Source organism: Panulirus ornatus, chromosome 59 (genome assembly GCF_036320965.1).
Source record: "Panulirus ornatus isolate Po-2019 chromosome 59, ASM3632096v1, whole genome shotgun sequence".
In the NCBI taxonomy this organism is placed as follows: domain Eukaryota; kingdom Metazoa; phylum Arthropoda; class Malacostraca; order Decapoda; family Palinuridae; genus Panulirus; species Panulirus ornatus.
The window spans coordinates 19072613-19090283 of record NC_092282.1 but is presented as its reverse complement, the minus strand read 5'-3'; the positions used below and the strand labels follow the sequence as shown (position 1 = coordinate 19090283).

Sequence of the window (17671 nt, the reverse complement as noted above, 5' to 3'; positions counted from 1 at the left end):
AAGTATAATAAATAAATAAATATAATATATATATATATATATATATATATATATATATATATATATATATATATATATATATATATATATATATATATATATATATATATATATATATATATATATATATATATATATATATATATATATATATATATATATATATATATATATATATATATATATATATATATACTCTAGCCTGAGCCAGGTACCCATTTTATCGACCAACCTCAAGGGATGGATGAACAGATGGGTAGACTGTGGACCGACTGCCGCAACCAAGATTCGAACCTATGCGCTCTACCCTGGGCGGCCCTGTGAATGCGTCGCGGTCAGGAACGCTACACCATAGAACGTTTTCTAGTAAATCTGTTTTCTTTTATTGTAATAGATGAAAAGGTGTCTCGTTCTCTAGGTGTAATATCAGTTGTAAAGATATTTATCTCAGCATGTTATCCGGGTAATAAAGTAATGTTCACAGTGACCACAATAAAGTTTACTTCCTTCACTGTTCTCCAGTTATGGTGCTTCGACGACTGGCTTGGTCCTATCTTGGTCCTAACACAACTAAATCTCAGTAACTTGCTCCTTGCTAGAAGAGTAATAATGACCTGGTCTCATTCCACTTTATCTTACTTTCATCATTTTATATGTAGTACTTTAATTCCGTTAACTATGTAAAAGATCTGTAATAGAGCCTTTATACTTTCCCCTGTTGCTTGCCGCATTTCTTAAGGTGGTGAGCATGATGCAATCTTCTGTTGTCCAAAATGCCAATTAAAACAAACGACCTAAATTGCCCTTTCCTTTCGGAGTCGCCTAAAAGTTCCTTTCCCACATGTCCAGGATGACCTACATGGGGTTGACCAGCCATTCCCGACGATTTCTAGTTGGGTGTACTGGGTCAGTGAGCGGGAGGGAAGGAAGGAGCCACTAACCACTTGCCCGTTTACCAGCGACGCGTCCACACGCCCCTCCCAGCCGCTCCTGATAGAATCGTGCCTCCTTGCCCAACCTCTCACACATCCCCACCGCCTCACCCTGGCTTATATTTGCTTCCTGCATCACAAAATTATTCAGTTTCCATCGACGAACTTCCAAACAAAATCCGGGTCATCCAGAAACACTGTGTTCCCTGCAACGTAACAGTCTCCTCACAACTGGAAGTGTGCGGTGTAAACACATACTATCCTGGAGAGTAGTGGTTTGTAGGAGTCTCCAGGTGGAGGTGCGCCATGTAACAGTGGACATAGTATGGCCAGCAGAAGAAACACCGACCTGGCCTGACACCGACGAGAACTGTGTTTGTCCGTGGGTATCAGTCGTCATCAGCACCACCTGTAGGAGCCAATATGTGGGTCTCAACGACGACCACGCAAGGTGAGTGTCTGCCGAAATAGTTTTTCTTCCGCCTCACACCAGCAACCTACGTGGTGTACTGACTATGAAACATCACGGGCCAGCCTGGGATCGAACCCACAAAGGTTCGAATCTTGGGCATGACAGTCGATCTACACCCAAGCCAGGTGTTCATCCTCCCGCCGAGGCTGTTCGATAAATGGGTAACTTGTTTAGGTAGGAATATGCATGTGTGTATGCACACATATAAAGGTGTAAACTTTTCAGGCGAAAGCTTAAGAGACGGGGCAACATGAATGCAAAACTCCTAACATACAAATACTAATGACAACTACGTCCTTTATCTCCTCAAAATTTCATCAACTACTCTTCCTCAACCATTTCCTACTCAAATATCCGCAACATTGTTCGTGTTCATGCATCATGTCTTGTGATACATTACTTTTCACACGATCCCCATTTCTTGTTGGGTGGCCAGACTCGGCCGGTATAAAGACAGTCACTTCACAGTTAGTTGGTGTTGTCACTACATGGTAGGGATGAGAGAACTATGTGTCCCGGACATGAGAGCAGCGTAGACCAGGTCACCCCGCCGCAGGAGTCATCTGATCCCACGAGATAAACGGTTTCTATGCCTTGTGAGCGTATCAAGTGATTTATCACCCATGATAGGTAACAAGGCTATGGATCTGATGGCTAGCAAGAGTCTAGATTTAATGGGTAGCATGACTATGAACCTGATGGGTAGCAAAAGTTTGTACCTGTTGGGTAGCAAGAGTCTGGACCTGATGGGTAGCATGACTATGGGCCTGATGGGTAGCAAAAGTTTGGACCTGATAGGTAGGAAGAGTCTGGACCTGATGGGTAGCATGACTATGGATCTGATGAGTAGCAAAAGTCTGGACCTAATGGATAGCAAAAGTCTGGACCTGATGTGTAGCAAAAGTCTGAACCTGATGGGTAGCAAGAGTGTGGATTTCACGTGTAGCAAGAGTCTATACCTGATGGGTAGCAAGAGCCTGGACCTGATGGGTAGCAAGAGCCTGGATCTAATGGGTAGCAAGAGTCTGGATCTGAGAGGAAGGAAGAGTCTGAACCTGATGGGTAGCAAGAGTCTGGACCTAATGGGTAGCAAGAGTCTGGACCTGATGGTAACAAGAGTCTAGACCTGATGGGTAGCAAGAGTCTGGACCTGATGGTAACAAGAGTCTAGACCTAATGGGTAGCAAGAGCCTGGACCTGATGGGTAGCAAGAGTCTTGACCTGATGGGTAACAAGTGTCCAGACCTGATGGGCAGCAAGAGCCTGGACTAGATAAGTAGCAAAAGTTTGAATCTGATGGGTAGCAAGAGTCTAGACCTGATGGGTAGCAAGAGTCTAGACCTGATGGGTAGCAAGAGTCTAGACCTGATGGGTAGCAAGAGTCTAGACCTGATCAGTAGCAAGAACCTGGACCTGATGTGCAGCAAGGGTCTGGACCTGATGGGTAACAAGAGTCTTGATCTGATGGGTATCAAGAGCCTGGATCTGATGGGTAGCAAGGGTCTGGATCTAATGGGTAACAAGTGTCCAGACCTGATGGGCAGCAAGAGCCTTGACTAGATATGTAGCAAAAGTTTGAATCTGATGGGTAGCAAGAGTCTAGACCTGATGGGTAGCAAGAGCCTGGACCTGATGGGCAACAAGAGTCTTGATCTGATGGGTATCATGAGCCTGGATCTGTTGGGTAGCAAGGGTCTGGATCTGATGGGTAGCAAGAGTCTAGACCTGATGGGTAGCAAGAGCTTGGACCTGATGGGTAGCAAAAGTCTAGACCTGATGGGTAGCAAGAGTCTATACCTGATTGGTAGCAAGAGCCTGGGCCCGATGAGTAGCAAGAGTCTGGACCTGATGGGAAACGAGAGTCTAGACCGGATGTGTAGCAAGAACCTGGACCTGATGGGTAGGAAGAGTCTAGACCTGATAGTTGGCAAAAGCCTGGACTTGATGGTTAGCAAGAGCCTGGATCTGATGGGTAGCAAGAGTCTAGACCTGATGGGTAACAAGAGTCTGGACCTGATGGGTAACAAGAGTCTGGACCTGATGGGTAGCAAGAGTCTAGACCTGATGGGTAGCAAGAGCCTGGACCTGATGGGTAACAAGAGTCTAGACATGATGGGCAGCAAGTGCCAGGATCTGATTCGTAACAAGGATCTGGATCTAATCGGTATCAAGATCCTGGATCTGATGGGTAGCATGAGTCTGGATCTGATGGGTAGCAAGAGTTTAGACCTGATGCGCAGTAGGAGCCTGGACCTGATGGGTACAAGAGTTTAGACCTGATGGGTAGCAAGAGTCTAGACCTGATTGGTAGCAAAGTCTAGACCTGATGGGTCAGAAGAGCCTGGACCTGATGGGTAGCAAGAGTTCAGACCTGATGGGTAGCAAGAGTTCAGACCTGATGGGTAGCAAGAGCCAGGACCTGATTGGTAGCAAGAGTTATAACCTGATTGGTGACAAGAGTCTAGACCTTATGGGTAGCAAGAGCCTGGACCTGATGGGTAGCAAGAGTCTGGACCTGATGGGTAACAAGTGTCTAGACTTGATGTGTAGCAAGAGGCTGGACCTGATGGGTAGCAAGAGTCTGGACCTGATGGGTAACAAGTGTCTAGACCTTATGGGTAGCAAGAGCCTGGACCTGTTGGGTAGCAAGAGTCTGGACCTGATGGGTAACAAGTGTCTAGACCTGATGTGTAGCAAGAGCCTGGACCTGATGGGTAGCAAGAGTCTGGATCTGATGGGTAACAAGAGTCTTGACCTGATGTGTAACAAGAGGCTGGACTTGATGGGTAGCAAGAGTCTAGACCTGATGGGTAGCAAAAGCCTGAACCTGATGGGTAGCAAGAGCCTTGATCTGGTGAGTAACAAGAATCTGGATCTGATGGGTAGCAAGAGTCTGGTTTCGATGGGGAGCAAGAGCCTGGACCTGATAGGTAGCAAAAGCCTGGACCTGTTGGGTAGCAAGAGTCTAGACCTGATGGGCAGCAAGAGCCTCGACCTGATGGGTAGCAAGAGTCTGGACCTGATTGGTAGCAAGAGTCTAGACCTGAATGGTAGCAAGAGCCTTGACTTGATGGGTAGCAAGAGTCTAGACCTGATGGGTAGCAAGAGTCTGGACCTGATGGGTAGCAAGAGTCTAAACCTGTTGGGTAGCAAGAGTCTGGATCTGATGGGTAGGAAGATTTTAAACCTGAGAGGTAGTAAGAGTCTGAAACTGATGAGTAGCAAGAGTCTTAAGCGGATGGGTAACAAGGCTCTAGACCTGATGTGTAGCAAGAGCCTGGACTTGATGGGTAGCAAGAATCTAGACCTGATGGGTAGCAAAAGCCTGGACCTGATGGGTAGCAAGAGCCTGGATCTGATGGGTAGCAAGAGTCTTGATCTGATGGGTAGCAAGTGTCTGGTTCTGATGGGTAGCAAAAGCCTGGATCTGATGGGTAGCAAGAGTCTAGACCTGATGGGTAGCAAGAGCCTGAACCTGATGGGTAGCAAGACCCTGGACCTGATGGGTAACAAGAGTCCAGACCTGATGGGTATCAAGAACCTGGACCTGATGGGTAGCAAGAGCATGGATCTGATGGATAACAAGAGTCTAGAACTGATGGGTAGCAAGAGTCTTAAGCGGATGGGTAACAAGGCTCTAGAACTGATGTGTAGCAAGAGTCTAGACCTGATGGGTAGGAAGAGCCTGTACCTGATGGGTAGCAAGAGTCTGGAACTGATGGGTAGCAAGAACCTGGACCTGATGGGTAGCAAGAGTCTGGACCTGATGGGTAACGAGAGTCTGGACCTGATGGGTAGCAAGAGCCTGGACCTGATGGGTAGCAAGAGTCTGGACCTGATGGGTAACAAGAGTCTAGACCTGATGGGTAAGAAGAGCCTGGACCTGATGGGTAGCAAGGTTGTGGACCCGATGGGTAGCAAGAGCCTAGACCTGATGGGTAACAAGAGTCTTGACTTGTTGGGTATCAAGAGCTTGGACCTTATGGGTAGCAAGAGCCTGGACCTGATGGGTAGCAAGAGCCTGGACCTGATGGGTAGCAAGAGTCAAGACCTGATGGGTAGCAAGAGCTTGGACCTGATGGATGGCAAGAGTCTGGACCTGATGGGCAGCAAAAGTCTAGACCTGATGGTAACACGAGTCTCGACCTGATGGGTAGCAAGAGCTTGGACCTGATGGGTGGCAAGAGTCTAGACCTGATGGGTAGCAAAAGTCTGGGTCTGATTAAATGGATATCTTAGAGGTGATACTGATGATGGGCACCAGTCATGACATTTCACTGTTATTGCTCATATTCATCACTCACGACACTACTTAAGAAACCTCACCTTAGACGACCATTGATAAGTTTCGAACAGTGAATTAAGAACAGATAACGCAGTGTGCTATGGTATACACCACCTCCACAAGCCCCTTTTTCTCCACAGTCCCTTACTCCTCCGCAAGCCATCGTTCCTCCACAAGCCCATGTTCCTCCACAAGCCCATGTTCCTCCACAAGCCAATGTTCCTCCACTAGCCCTTGCTCCTTCAAATACCACTGCTCTTACATAAGCTCCTGTTCCTCCACAAGCCCATGCTCCTCCACAAGATCTTGCTCTCCTCAAGCCATGTTCCTCCATAGGCCCTTGCTTCTGCATAATTCCGCGCTCTTCCATAAGCCCCTGTTCCTCAACAAGCCCCTGCTATTCTACATGCTACAAGTTATTCCACAAGCCCCTGCCCTTCCACAAGCCCCTATTCCTCCACAAGCCCATCCTTCTTCCCAGGCTTCTGCTCTTCCACAAGTCCTTGCTCATCCACAGTCCCCTGCTCTTCCACAAGCCCTTGCTCATCCACAAACCCTGCCCTTCCATAAGCCTCCTGCTCTTCCGCAAGCCCCTGCTCCTCAACAAGCACCTGTTCCTCCGCAAGCCCCTGCTCCTCCACAGCCCCTGTTCCTCCACAAGCTCCTGATATTCCACAAGCCCCTGTTCCTTCACATGCCTCTGCTCCTCCTCAAGCTCTGCTTCTCCACAAGCTCCTGTTTCTCCACAAGCCACTGATGTTCCACAAGCTCCTGTCCTTCCACAAACCCCTGCTCCTCCACAAGCCTCAGCTTTTCCACAAGCCTCTGTTCCTCTACAAACCACTGCTCCTCCACGAACTCCGGATCCTTCACAAATCCCTATTCCTCCACAAGTTCCTCCTTATCCACAGGCCCCTGTTTCTCCACAAGCTCCTGTTTCTCCACAAGCCCCTCCCTGTCGCTCCACAAACCCCGCTCCTCTATGATCCCTTGCTCTTCCACAGCCCTAATCTTCTAAAAGCCCCTGGTCTTCCGCCAGCCTCTGCTCCTTCATAATCCCATGCTCTTCCACAACACCTACTAATCTTCCACAGGCCCCGGATCCTCAACAACTGCTTCTTAAGAAGATCCTGCTCCTCTTCAAGTCCCTATTCCTCCACAAGCCTCTATTCATTTATAAGCCCCTGCTCCTCCACAAGCCCGTGCTCCTAGGTAGGTAGGAATGAAGTACGGTGCTAATACGCTCTCCTTTACCTTCATACTGTCAACGAAACTGTCTTCTGTCAGATGCGCTCTAAATAATAATAACTATAATGATGATAATAATTATCATAATAATAATGATAATGATAATAATAATAATAATGATGATGATAATAATAATGATAATAATAATGATAATAATGATAATAATGATAATGATAATAATGATAATGATAATAATAATAATAATAATAATAATAATAATAATAATAATAATAATAATAATAACAATAATGATGATAATAATAATAATATGATAATAATAATAATAATAATGATAATAATGATAATAATGATAATAATACTGATAATAATAATAATGATGATAATAATACTAATAATAATAATAATAATAATACTAATAATAATAATGATGATAATGATAATAATAATGATAATAATAATAATAATAATAATAATAATAATAATAATAATAATAATAATAATAATAATAATAATAATAATGATAATAACTGATGAACATAATGTAGCCAAAAGTTGAAAATGTAGAAAGAAAAATGTATATCAGGATATTAGGACTTTAACAAATTGAAGGGAGTGTCATGACAACAAGTCTTTACTGAAACACTAATAGTACACAATGGCTGGGATGGGACTGTTCTTGTAGGAGCTCGGATAGGCTTGACTCCCTTATGGAGTCGAACTGCGCCTCGAGGAAGAGGGATCCCTGGTGGCAGGAGATAACACTAGCGAGGTTAGCACAACAGCCTCTTTCCGAACTGTCAGATGAGACCCAGGTGATGGTTGGAGAAAGTTGGAAGGACCAAGTGTGTCCGACGCCTCTTGTGAGGTGGTGTAAGAGGGACCGAGCATGATCTTGTGTGCCCTCTCCTGTACCTTTCCCTAACTGATTCCTTCCCTCAACGTCCACTCTGTAACAACACAACACAAAATACAGTACCTTTTACCACCTGCACACGTCACAGACCATAGCTGACGGCTGAACCAGTTCTTCCCATAAGGTACACTTTCATGTTGACAGACGACGTGAGGAACGGGTGGGTAACACAGCAGCAGGTGCAGTGGGGTTACCTGGTGCAGCATATGAGTAGGTACTATGGCAGGGACAACTGGTATACCTGATGCAGCAATGAACAGGCACGACAATAGCAGGAAGAGTTCGTGCCACAGCAGCAGGTACATGGGGAGGGCACCTGGTGTATGAACGAGCAGGTACCACAGCAGCAAGTGCAGCGTAGTGTACCTGCTTTGGGACAGTTAGGAAGAAAGCGGAAGCCAAATATCACTACACATGTTAAGACAGCTGACGGTCAGTAATGTTCCTCACACAGATTAGTGTATACCAAGCCCAGCTTCAAGTACCTCCCCACACATGCACAGATCACAGTGTAAAGACAAGAAAGCATTCAGACAGAGGCAGTAAGACATGTATGTCCTCACGTACACCAGATAATCTTCCTCATGAATTATGTGGATTCCTTCTGGTTCAGGTCTGGAAGAAGCAGGAGTATCCTAGGTATGTGTGCAGGGGATCCGTTTCCTAAGCCTACCATGTGACGCGTCGCGCGGGGCTCCTGCATCTGTACAAATGAAATTACGCACACCTGACACCCGAGAACCTTCCCGGCGGAATGGGCTCAGAACCATGAATAGCTATATGCCATGATGTGGACCAGTACAGCATTTTAGTACTGTAATACATAGTCTAGCCTGCATTTCAAAACCAAAGATGAAGTGATTATGAACACTGGAAAAGATACCAATTTCCACCCGGAAGATTGACCTCTTGAACAAGACGAGTACGACCCTTAGGTGTTATGACATGACCTTTGACCTCATCATACCCAAACGTTTGTACTTACGTGTTCACGACCAGTCCCGTCATGTACAAGAGGTTGGGAATACGTGGTGTGTGTGACTCACGTAGCCAGCAGGAGGATGGCCTGCTGCCACACCCTCTACCCTCACCAAGTGGCCTTTCACCATCGACGTACACTCTAATCTCAGGAAAACAATCGTTAAGGCAAATATACAGTGTGGGAGTTTAGCTCGTCTTGTACTCGTCCAAATCCTCACCTTTTTAATCAGGCGTTCACAAGCCCAGTACAATATATTACCATGAAAATAGAACGTATGGATATCAACGGAAAATATGATTAACGTTCATGAGAAAGGAGAAAGGTTCCACTCCTTCACCACTTCATCACATTGCAGCTCTTTTCATCTCGACAGCGACTTTACCTCTTCACTTTCACTGACTCCAGAGTATAATCATCATCTTAGCTCAAGATATGCCAGCTTTATCCCCAGGTCACGAAGACACGCCAGCTTTATCTCCAGGTCATAGTACAACGCGGCAACTTCGACGGCAGCTTTATTTCCAGTTTGCAACACGGCTCCTTCGTGGAGCTTTGGAGTCCTGGGTGATTATCCATTCTCCCAAGTATGAACCTCAGAACTCGATCCATTTATCCCTCGACCCACTTACCCCTACGCCGCAATGTTGGTTCCCTTTCCCCTTTTCCATAGCTATTACTTTTTTTTCCCCCCTTAGACTATGTGCTGCTCGGCAGGTCGCTGCGTCTCTTGATTACTGTATGGCCGTTGCCGACTCAGACGTGGACCGTTGTAATATGTTTCTACCCCCCTTACCCCGCTGAGCCTTTTCCACCTCCTTAACAACGCTTGTATTCTTCTTCTCTTTGACTTTTCTGTTACTTCAACCCTTTTCCATATCACATTTAGGGCGTGGCCTTAACGTTAGAGCCATGGACAATGAAAGAACATAACATCAAACCCTCGCCATTCTGACCAAGCAATGCTTTCACTTTATGTCTCAGTGATATCGTTTCTTTCATTCATGCGAAACGTGAATTCTCTCCACTACCATTTCTAGTTACCGTAATTGATTGAAGACGGTTACTTCGTCAGATATCTAAGGTCTAGTGCCTCATTTTCTTTTCTCTTTTAACCACCAAGCGACAAACCCGAACACATTCTAGAGGTGTTCAAGAAAATTCGAATTTACACACGCCTCACTCACTGTATGTGTGACCCAAGTTCTCAGTCAGACGGTTACATACAGTCACACATTGTGACGACAAGAGCACCAAACAGGCGGGAGCGCTACCGCTAGGCTATGATCGTCCCTCACAGGGAAATGACTATTCGAATACTTGGTACTCGAATACCCTTCGTTGCACGTTGGTGAGCAACGGGGTCTTCACCGGTCATTTCCCATCAGGCTCACACAGCCAGCAGAGAGCATTTTACCGAAACTAACTGTACAACGCGAAGGTATATGAATACGAACAAAGTGCATATAAACGCGCACCTTCATAGAACATACAAACCTCCAACAGCCAGGATTATTCATTCCCGTCGCCACCCCACCACACATGAAATGACACCTCCCCTCCCCCCACACGTGCGTGAGTTAGCGTTAGGAAAAGATAACAAAGGCCACATTCGTTCACACTCAGTCCCTAGCTGTCATTTATAAAGCACCGAAACCACAGCTCCTTTTCCACATCCAGGCCCCACAAAACTTTCTATGGTTTACCCCAGACGCTTCATATGCCCTGCTTCAATCCAATGACAGCACGTCGATCCCGGTATACCACTTCGTTCCAATTCACTCTATTCCTTGCACGCCCTTTCACCCTCCTGCATGCTTAGGCCCCGATCGCTCAAAATCTTTTTCACTCCATCTTTCCACCCTATTCGGTCTCCCACTTCTCGTTCCCTCCACCTCTGACACATATATCCTCTTTGTCAATCTTTCCTCATTCCCTCCATGTGACCAAACCATTTCAATACACCCTATTCTGCTCTCTCAGTCACACTCTTTTTGTTACCACACATCTCTCTTACCCTTTCATTACTTACTCGATCAAACCACCTCACACCGCATATTGTCCTCAAACATCTCATTTCTAACACACCCACCTTCCTCCGCACAACCATATCGATAGCTCACGCCTCGCAGCCAATGTTATCATTATTGGAACGACTATTCCTTCAAACATACCCATTTTTGCTTTCCGAGATAATGTTCTCGCCTTCCACACATTCTTCAAGGCTCCCAGAACCTTCGCCCCTTCGCCCACCCTGTGACTCACTTCGGCTTCCATGATTCCATCCGCTGCCAAATTCACTCCCAGATATCTAACACTTCACTTCCTCCAGTTTTTCTCCATTCAAACTTATCTCCCAGTTGACTTGTCCGTCAACCTTACTGTACCTAATAACCTTGGTCTTATTCAAATTTACTCTCAGCTTTCTTGTTTCACACACTTTACGAAACTCAGTCACCAGCTTCTGCAGTTTCTCACCTGAATCAGCCACCAGCACTGTATGATCAGCGAACAAGTCACTCACTTCCCACGCCCTCTCATCCACAACAGACTGCATACTTGTCCCTCTCTCCAAAACTCTTGTATTCACCTCCCTAACAACCCCATCCATAAACTAATTAAACAACCATGGAGACATCTCGCACTCCTGCCGCAAACCGACTTTCACTGGGAACCAATCACTTTCCTCTCTTCCTACTCGTACACGTGCCTTACATCCTCGATAAAAACTTTTCACTGCTTTTAGCAATTTGCCTCCCACACCTTCCACAGAGCATCTCAATCAACAATATCATATGCCTTCTCCAGATCCATAAATGCTACCTACAAATCCATTTGTTTTTCTAAGTATTTCTCACATACATTCTTCAAAGCAAACACCTGATCCACACATCCTCTACAACTTCTGAAACCATACTGCTCTTCCCCAATCTGATGCTCTGTACATGCCTTCACCCTCTCAATCAATACCCTCCCATATAATTCCCAGGAATACTCAACAAACTTGTACCTCTGTAATTTGAACACTCACCTTTATCCCCTTTGCCTTTGTACAATGGCACTATGCATGTATTCCTCCAATCCTCAGGCACTTTAGCATGAGCCATACATACACCGAATATGCTCACCAACCAGTCAACAACACAGTCACCCCCTTTTTTAATAAATTCCACTGCAATACCATCCAAACCCACCGCTTTGTCGGCTTTCATCTTCCGCAAAGCTTTCACTACCTCTTCTCTGTTTACCAAACCATTCTCCCTGACCCTCTCACTTCGCACACCACCTCGACCAAAACACCCTATATATCTACCACTCTATTCTAACACATTAAACAAACCTTCAAAATACTCACTCCATCTCCTCACATCACCACTACTTGTCATTACTTCCCCATTAGCCCCCTTCACCGATGTTCCCATGGGTTCTCTTGTCTTACGCACTTTATTTAACTCCTTCCAAAACATCTTTTTATTCTCTCTAAAATCTAATGATACTCTCTCACCCCAACTCATTTGCCCGATTTCTCAACTCTTGCACCTTTCTCTTGATCTCCTGCCTCTTTCTTTTATACGTCTCCCAGTCATTTGCACTATTTCCCTGCAAAAATCATCCAAATGTCTCTCTTATCTCTTTCACTGATAATCTTACTTCTTCATCCCACCACTCATTACCCTTTCTAATCTGCCCACCTGCCACGCTTCTCATGCCACAAGCGTCTTTTGCGCAAGCCATCACTGCTTCCCTAAATACATCCCATTCCTCCCCCACTTCCCTTACCTCCTTTGTTCTCACCTTTTTCCATTCTGTACTCAGTCTCTCCTGGTACTTCCTCACACGTCTCCTTTCCAAGCTCACTTACTTTTCACCCCAATATTCTTTCTTCTTTTTTGAAAACCTCTGCAAATCTTTACCTTCGCCTCCACAAGATGATGATCAGACATCACTCCAGTTGCACCTATTAACATATAAATATCCAATAGTCTCTCTTTCACGCGCCTGTCAACTAACACGTAATCCATTAACGATCTCTGGCCATCTCTCCTACTTACATACGTATACTTATGTATATCTCTCTTTTTAAACCAGGTATTCCCAATCATCAGTCCTTTTTCAGCACACAAATCTACAAGCTCTTCACTATTTCTATTTACAACGCTGAACACCCCATGTACACCACTTATTCCTCAACTGCCACATCACTATAACCCGTTACTGTGATTGGGGACTCAGTTGCCGTGCCGTCTCTGCTAACGTATATATTTATATCCTAACATTTCTTCGACATTCATCTAGTAACATTTCTGACACAATCTTTTTTACATTATTGATATCTCAGTAAAAGTGCGATAATTCATTTCATTCCCATTTTTGCTGTCGTATACAGCCTTTTCCGCCCACAGTCAATTAATACAGGAAATTAACTCCTTAGGTTATGTTATTTTCGTCAACTTTTACACATATTTACATTATTTTATACTTTCAGGAAAGGAATTGTTTCTCCATCATTATACAATGCAATTTTATTGTTACGCCTGCTTGCACACCCATTACTTTTTCTTATCATATATCCCTGAAGTAATCATTACAGAAAATTCTTTGTAGTTCATTAAAGTATTACGCTTACTAACCCTCGAGTAAAGATGCGCTAATGCGTTTGGTTCAGTAATAACATATTCCAAGCCCTTATAATTCCCAGTTTGCTTACGTCGTTAATGATGCCCTTGGTAGTAGGTAAACTCTAGTTATGGTGGCCATTGGCATGGCTTCTCGCCAATAGGTGGAACCACAATCTGTGGCTGGGGCGTATAGGAGGGTATGTGCCCCACTTAAGAGCGTGACTTTACATCGGGTAGAGACTTCTTGTGACCATCTCAGGACATTCGTGAGGTCATTCCCACGAAACCAGCACCAACCCAGTGTTGAGGTTTCCGTTTGAAAACAACGTTATTGCGAAAGAATTCGATTTACAGCGATTATATTTCCCAAATAATCTGACGACGTATATATGAAATGACGTATGACGGAGCGACTTGTAGCAGGAACCTTCTAGGATGCTTCAGTTAATGGATAAAGAAACCCACAGATGAAACGTTTGAAATATACTACAAAGACGTTAACATCATTAGATTTCATGTGTAATTTTCATCTTTAATATGAGCACAGTCCTTGGTCACAACGCCATAACAATATCCTACAATACTCACCATAAGTGTTTTATGATCTTCGACAGACGAGGAAAATGTTTAGTCATCAAGAATATCTTTTTTGACTCAGACGCTCACTGGACGGTCACGACTCATTACCAACTCTTCCTAGATTGCTTAATTTTCTCCCAGGAGTGTCCCACCCAGGTCAGAAGTCGCGAGTCACACCTCTGGCCTGTCACGACCTCGCTGACTTCCCTAACCTCTCCTGCATGGCTGCTGACCTCCTCACACACACTGCCCACCGACACGACGCACCCACAACGGACAGTCTTTTCTGTCTGCTCGGTTTCCACTCATCTAGATCCCTCACCATCTGTACCGCCTGTCCAAAATAAATCTAATTTGATTTTCTTTCTCCAGTATCTTAATCTAACTTTTGCACCCCAGTATGTGGGTCTACCTTTTGTACCCCAGTATGTGGGTGTACCTTTTATACCCCAGTATCTGGGTTTACCTTTCGTACCCTAGTATCTGTGTTTACTACCTATATCCCTGCTTCTGAGTATACGTTTTGTACCGCAGTATATTGGTCTACCTTTTGTACCTCAGTATCTGTGTCTACCTTTTGTATTTCACTATCTGGGTCTACCATTTTGTATCTTTTGTATCCCAGTATCTTGATCCACTTTCATTCATGGTTAGAAAGTATTTTGGGAGGCCACTGGTAAATACATACGTAATCAGGCTGGATGACCAGCGGCTGCCGCAGAGAGAGATATAAAAGCACTAACCTTACCGCTGTCCTTACCTGATAAAAGTAATTTCAAGTCATGTTTCGTTCTGCAGCCATATCCTCGTACCACGACAACTACCTCGGGCAAATTGTGCGCCTGCAGCTGCAACGAGTTTGTCGTTTTTTAGCGAACCAGAGGTTCCAAGAGACCAAATTAAAAGACAGCTTAAAACTTCATAGTAATCACTGTAACTATGAAGTACTGTACAACTGAAACACAGTGACGAAAAAGAGCCCCTACACCAAATAATGACAAGGAAATTACGTTTTGCTACACGCTACCTATACACCATAACTTTTGTTAACATACTGATACAGTTCTATACACTTCAGTTATCGAGCAGGTAAGTATAGATTAATCCTAACGATAATCCTGACATACCTGGACAATTCGGTATTCGGTCGACTTCCTCAGTAACTGCACTGTCCGGATAAACAACGGTTGACTGTACATACATTACCATTGGGAATATCTCGAAGGCTATTCTAATGCTAATTCTACTGCAATCTCCTCGTCTTTATACCACTTGAACTTACTGATGAAGGATCAAATACAACAAAGGCATTTTCTGATAATCTTATTTCGGAAGCGAAGGGCGATGGAATATATCAACATAAATTCAGGACCTCAAATTTGCAAATTTAACCAAACGCACAAATAACCTAGCCTGGCTAAGGAGCTGGCGTGTAGGGACACAGACTATACTATTTACACTGAGTGAGCGAGGCTGACGTTAACACTGACCTAAGCTGGCAGGACAAGAGGCCGGCCACTGACATCGGAAAAACATGAATAATATGAACTCATTAAGCACGACGACACTATCCTTAAGCATATCGCTAAGAGCCTTGAGCACAGCGGTGAGGCCCTTGAGGGCAACGATATGATCCACAGGCACGACGGCACGATCCCTGAGTATATCGGTAAGATCCTTGAGCACCGCGTTAAGGCCCTTGAGGGCGACGGTACGATTATTGAGTATATTGGTAAGACTCTTGAACACCGAGATACGGTCCATGAGGGAAAGGGACGATCCTTGAGCATATCGGTAAGACCCTTGAGCACCGCGGTATGGCCCTCGAGGACGAGGGTACGATCCTTGAACATATCAGTATGAGCCTCAGACACAGAAGCAGGGCCCTCGTGAGCGATGGTGCGTTCCATAAGCACCGCGGTACGGACCTCGAAGGTGATGTTACGATCCATAAGTACAACGGTGAGATCCTCAAGGGCAACGGTACGAGCATGATGACCTTGCTTGGTCTTTGACATGGTCTTAGACGGGTCTGGTCAAAAGTTAGGCCAATACAGAGTCATGCAGTCGTCCTCAGTGGCCATACTGTTGTGCTCAGGAAGATTATCAGTCGTACTCAGTGGCTATACTGTAGTGCTCAGAATGATATGACAGTCGTGCTCAGTGGCCATATTGTTGTGCCCAGAACGATGAGACAATCTTGCTCAGTGGCCATATTGTTGAGCTCAGGACGACTAACAGTCGTGCTCATTGGCCATATTGTTGCGCTCAGAACGACCAAGTAATGCTCCGTTGTCATACTGTTGCGCAGAGGACAATTAACAGTCGTGTTCAGTGGCCATACTGTTGTGGTCAGGACGATCAATAGTTGTGCTCATTAGATATTTTGTGCTCAGAACGATGTGACAGCCGTGCTCAGTGCCCATACTGTTATGCTCAAAATGATGTGACAGTTGTACTTAGTGACTTTACGGTTGTGCTCAGAACGATGTGACAGTCGTGCTCAGTGGCAATATTGTTGTGCTCAAGACGATTAACAGTGGTGCTCAGTGGCTTATAGTTGTGCTCGGGGCGATTAACAGTCGCGCTCAGTGGCCATATTGTTGTGCTCAGGATAATTAACAGTCGTGTTCAATGGCTATACTGTGCTCTGGACGATTAAGAGTCATGCTCAGTGGGCATATTGTTAAGCTCAGGACGATTAACGGTAGTGCGCAGTAGGCACACTGTTATGCAGATGACGATTAACAGTTGTGCTCAGAGCCCATATTGTTCTGTTCAGGACGATTAGCAGTCGTGCTCAGTGGCCATAATGCTGTGCTCAGAATGATGTGACACTCGTGCTCAGTGGCCATATTGTTGTCAAAAAAGATGAGACAATCGTGCTCAGTGGCCATACTGTTGTGCTCAGCGTTCAATGGCCACACTGTTGTGCTCGTTACAATGAGACAGCCGTGCTCAATGGCCACACTGTTGTGCTCATAACAATGAGACAGTCGTGCTCAGTGGCCATAATGTTGTTAAAAAGGATGAGACAATCGTGCTCAGTGGCCATACTGTTGTGCTCAGAGTAGTGTGACACTCATGTTCAATGGCCACACTGTTGTGCTCATAACAATGTGACAGTCGTGCTCAGTGGCCACACTGTTGTGCTCAAAATGATGTGATAGTCGTGCTCAGGGGCCATCCTATTGTGCTCAGAACGATGTGATAGTCTGGCTCAGTAGCCTTACATTTGTGTTCATAACAATGAGACAGTCGTGCTCAGTGGCCATAATGTGCTCAGAATGATGTGACAGTCGTGGACAGTGGCCATACTGTTGTGCTCAGAACGATGTGACAGTCTTGTTTATTGGCCATACAGTTGTGCTCATGACGATATGCCAGTCGTGCTCAGTGTCCATACCGTTGTTCTCAGAACGATAAGACACTCGTCCTCAGTCGCCATGTTGTTGTGCTCGAGACGATTAACAATCATGCTCAATGGCTATATTGTTGTGCTCAGGACGATTAAGAGCCGTGCTCAGTGACCATATTTTTGTGTTCAGGAGGACTAACAGTCGTGCTCAGTGGTCATATTGTTTTGTTCAGGACGATTAACAGTCGTGCTCAGTGGTCATATTGTTGTGCTCAGGACGATTAACAGTCGTCCCCAGTGGCTTTATTATGCTCGGAACGATGAG

The 17671-nt window shown here is 45.1% G+C and overlaps 1 protein-coding gene across 1 annotated transcript in view; it reads left to right on the top strand.

Moving 5' to 3' along the window:
- Window positions 1-932: 932 nt before the first annotated feature.
- The window catches only part of LOC139767161 (uncharacterized), an 81992-nt gene continuing 65253 nt past the window's right edge, over window positions 933-17671 (top strand). Inside the window, exon 1 of the mRNA XM_071696190.1 lies at window positions 933-1383. Coding sequence (XP_071552291.1) covers window positions 1356-1383 — 28 coding nt within the window. The 5' untranslated portion in view covers window positions 933-1355. The remainder of the gene's footprint in view (window positions 1384-17671) is intronic.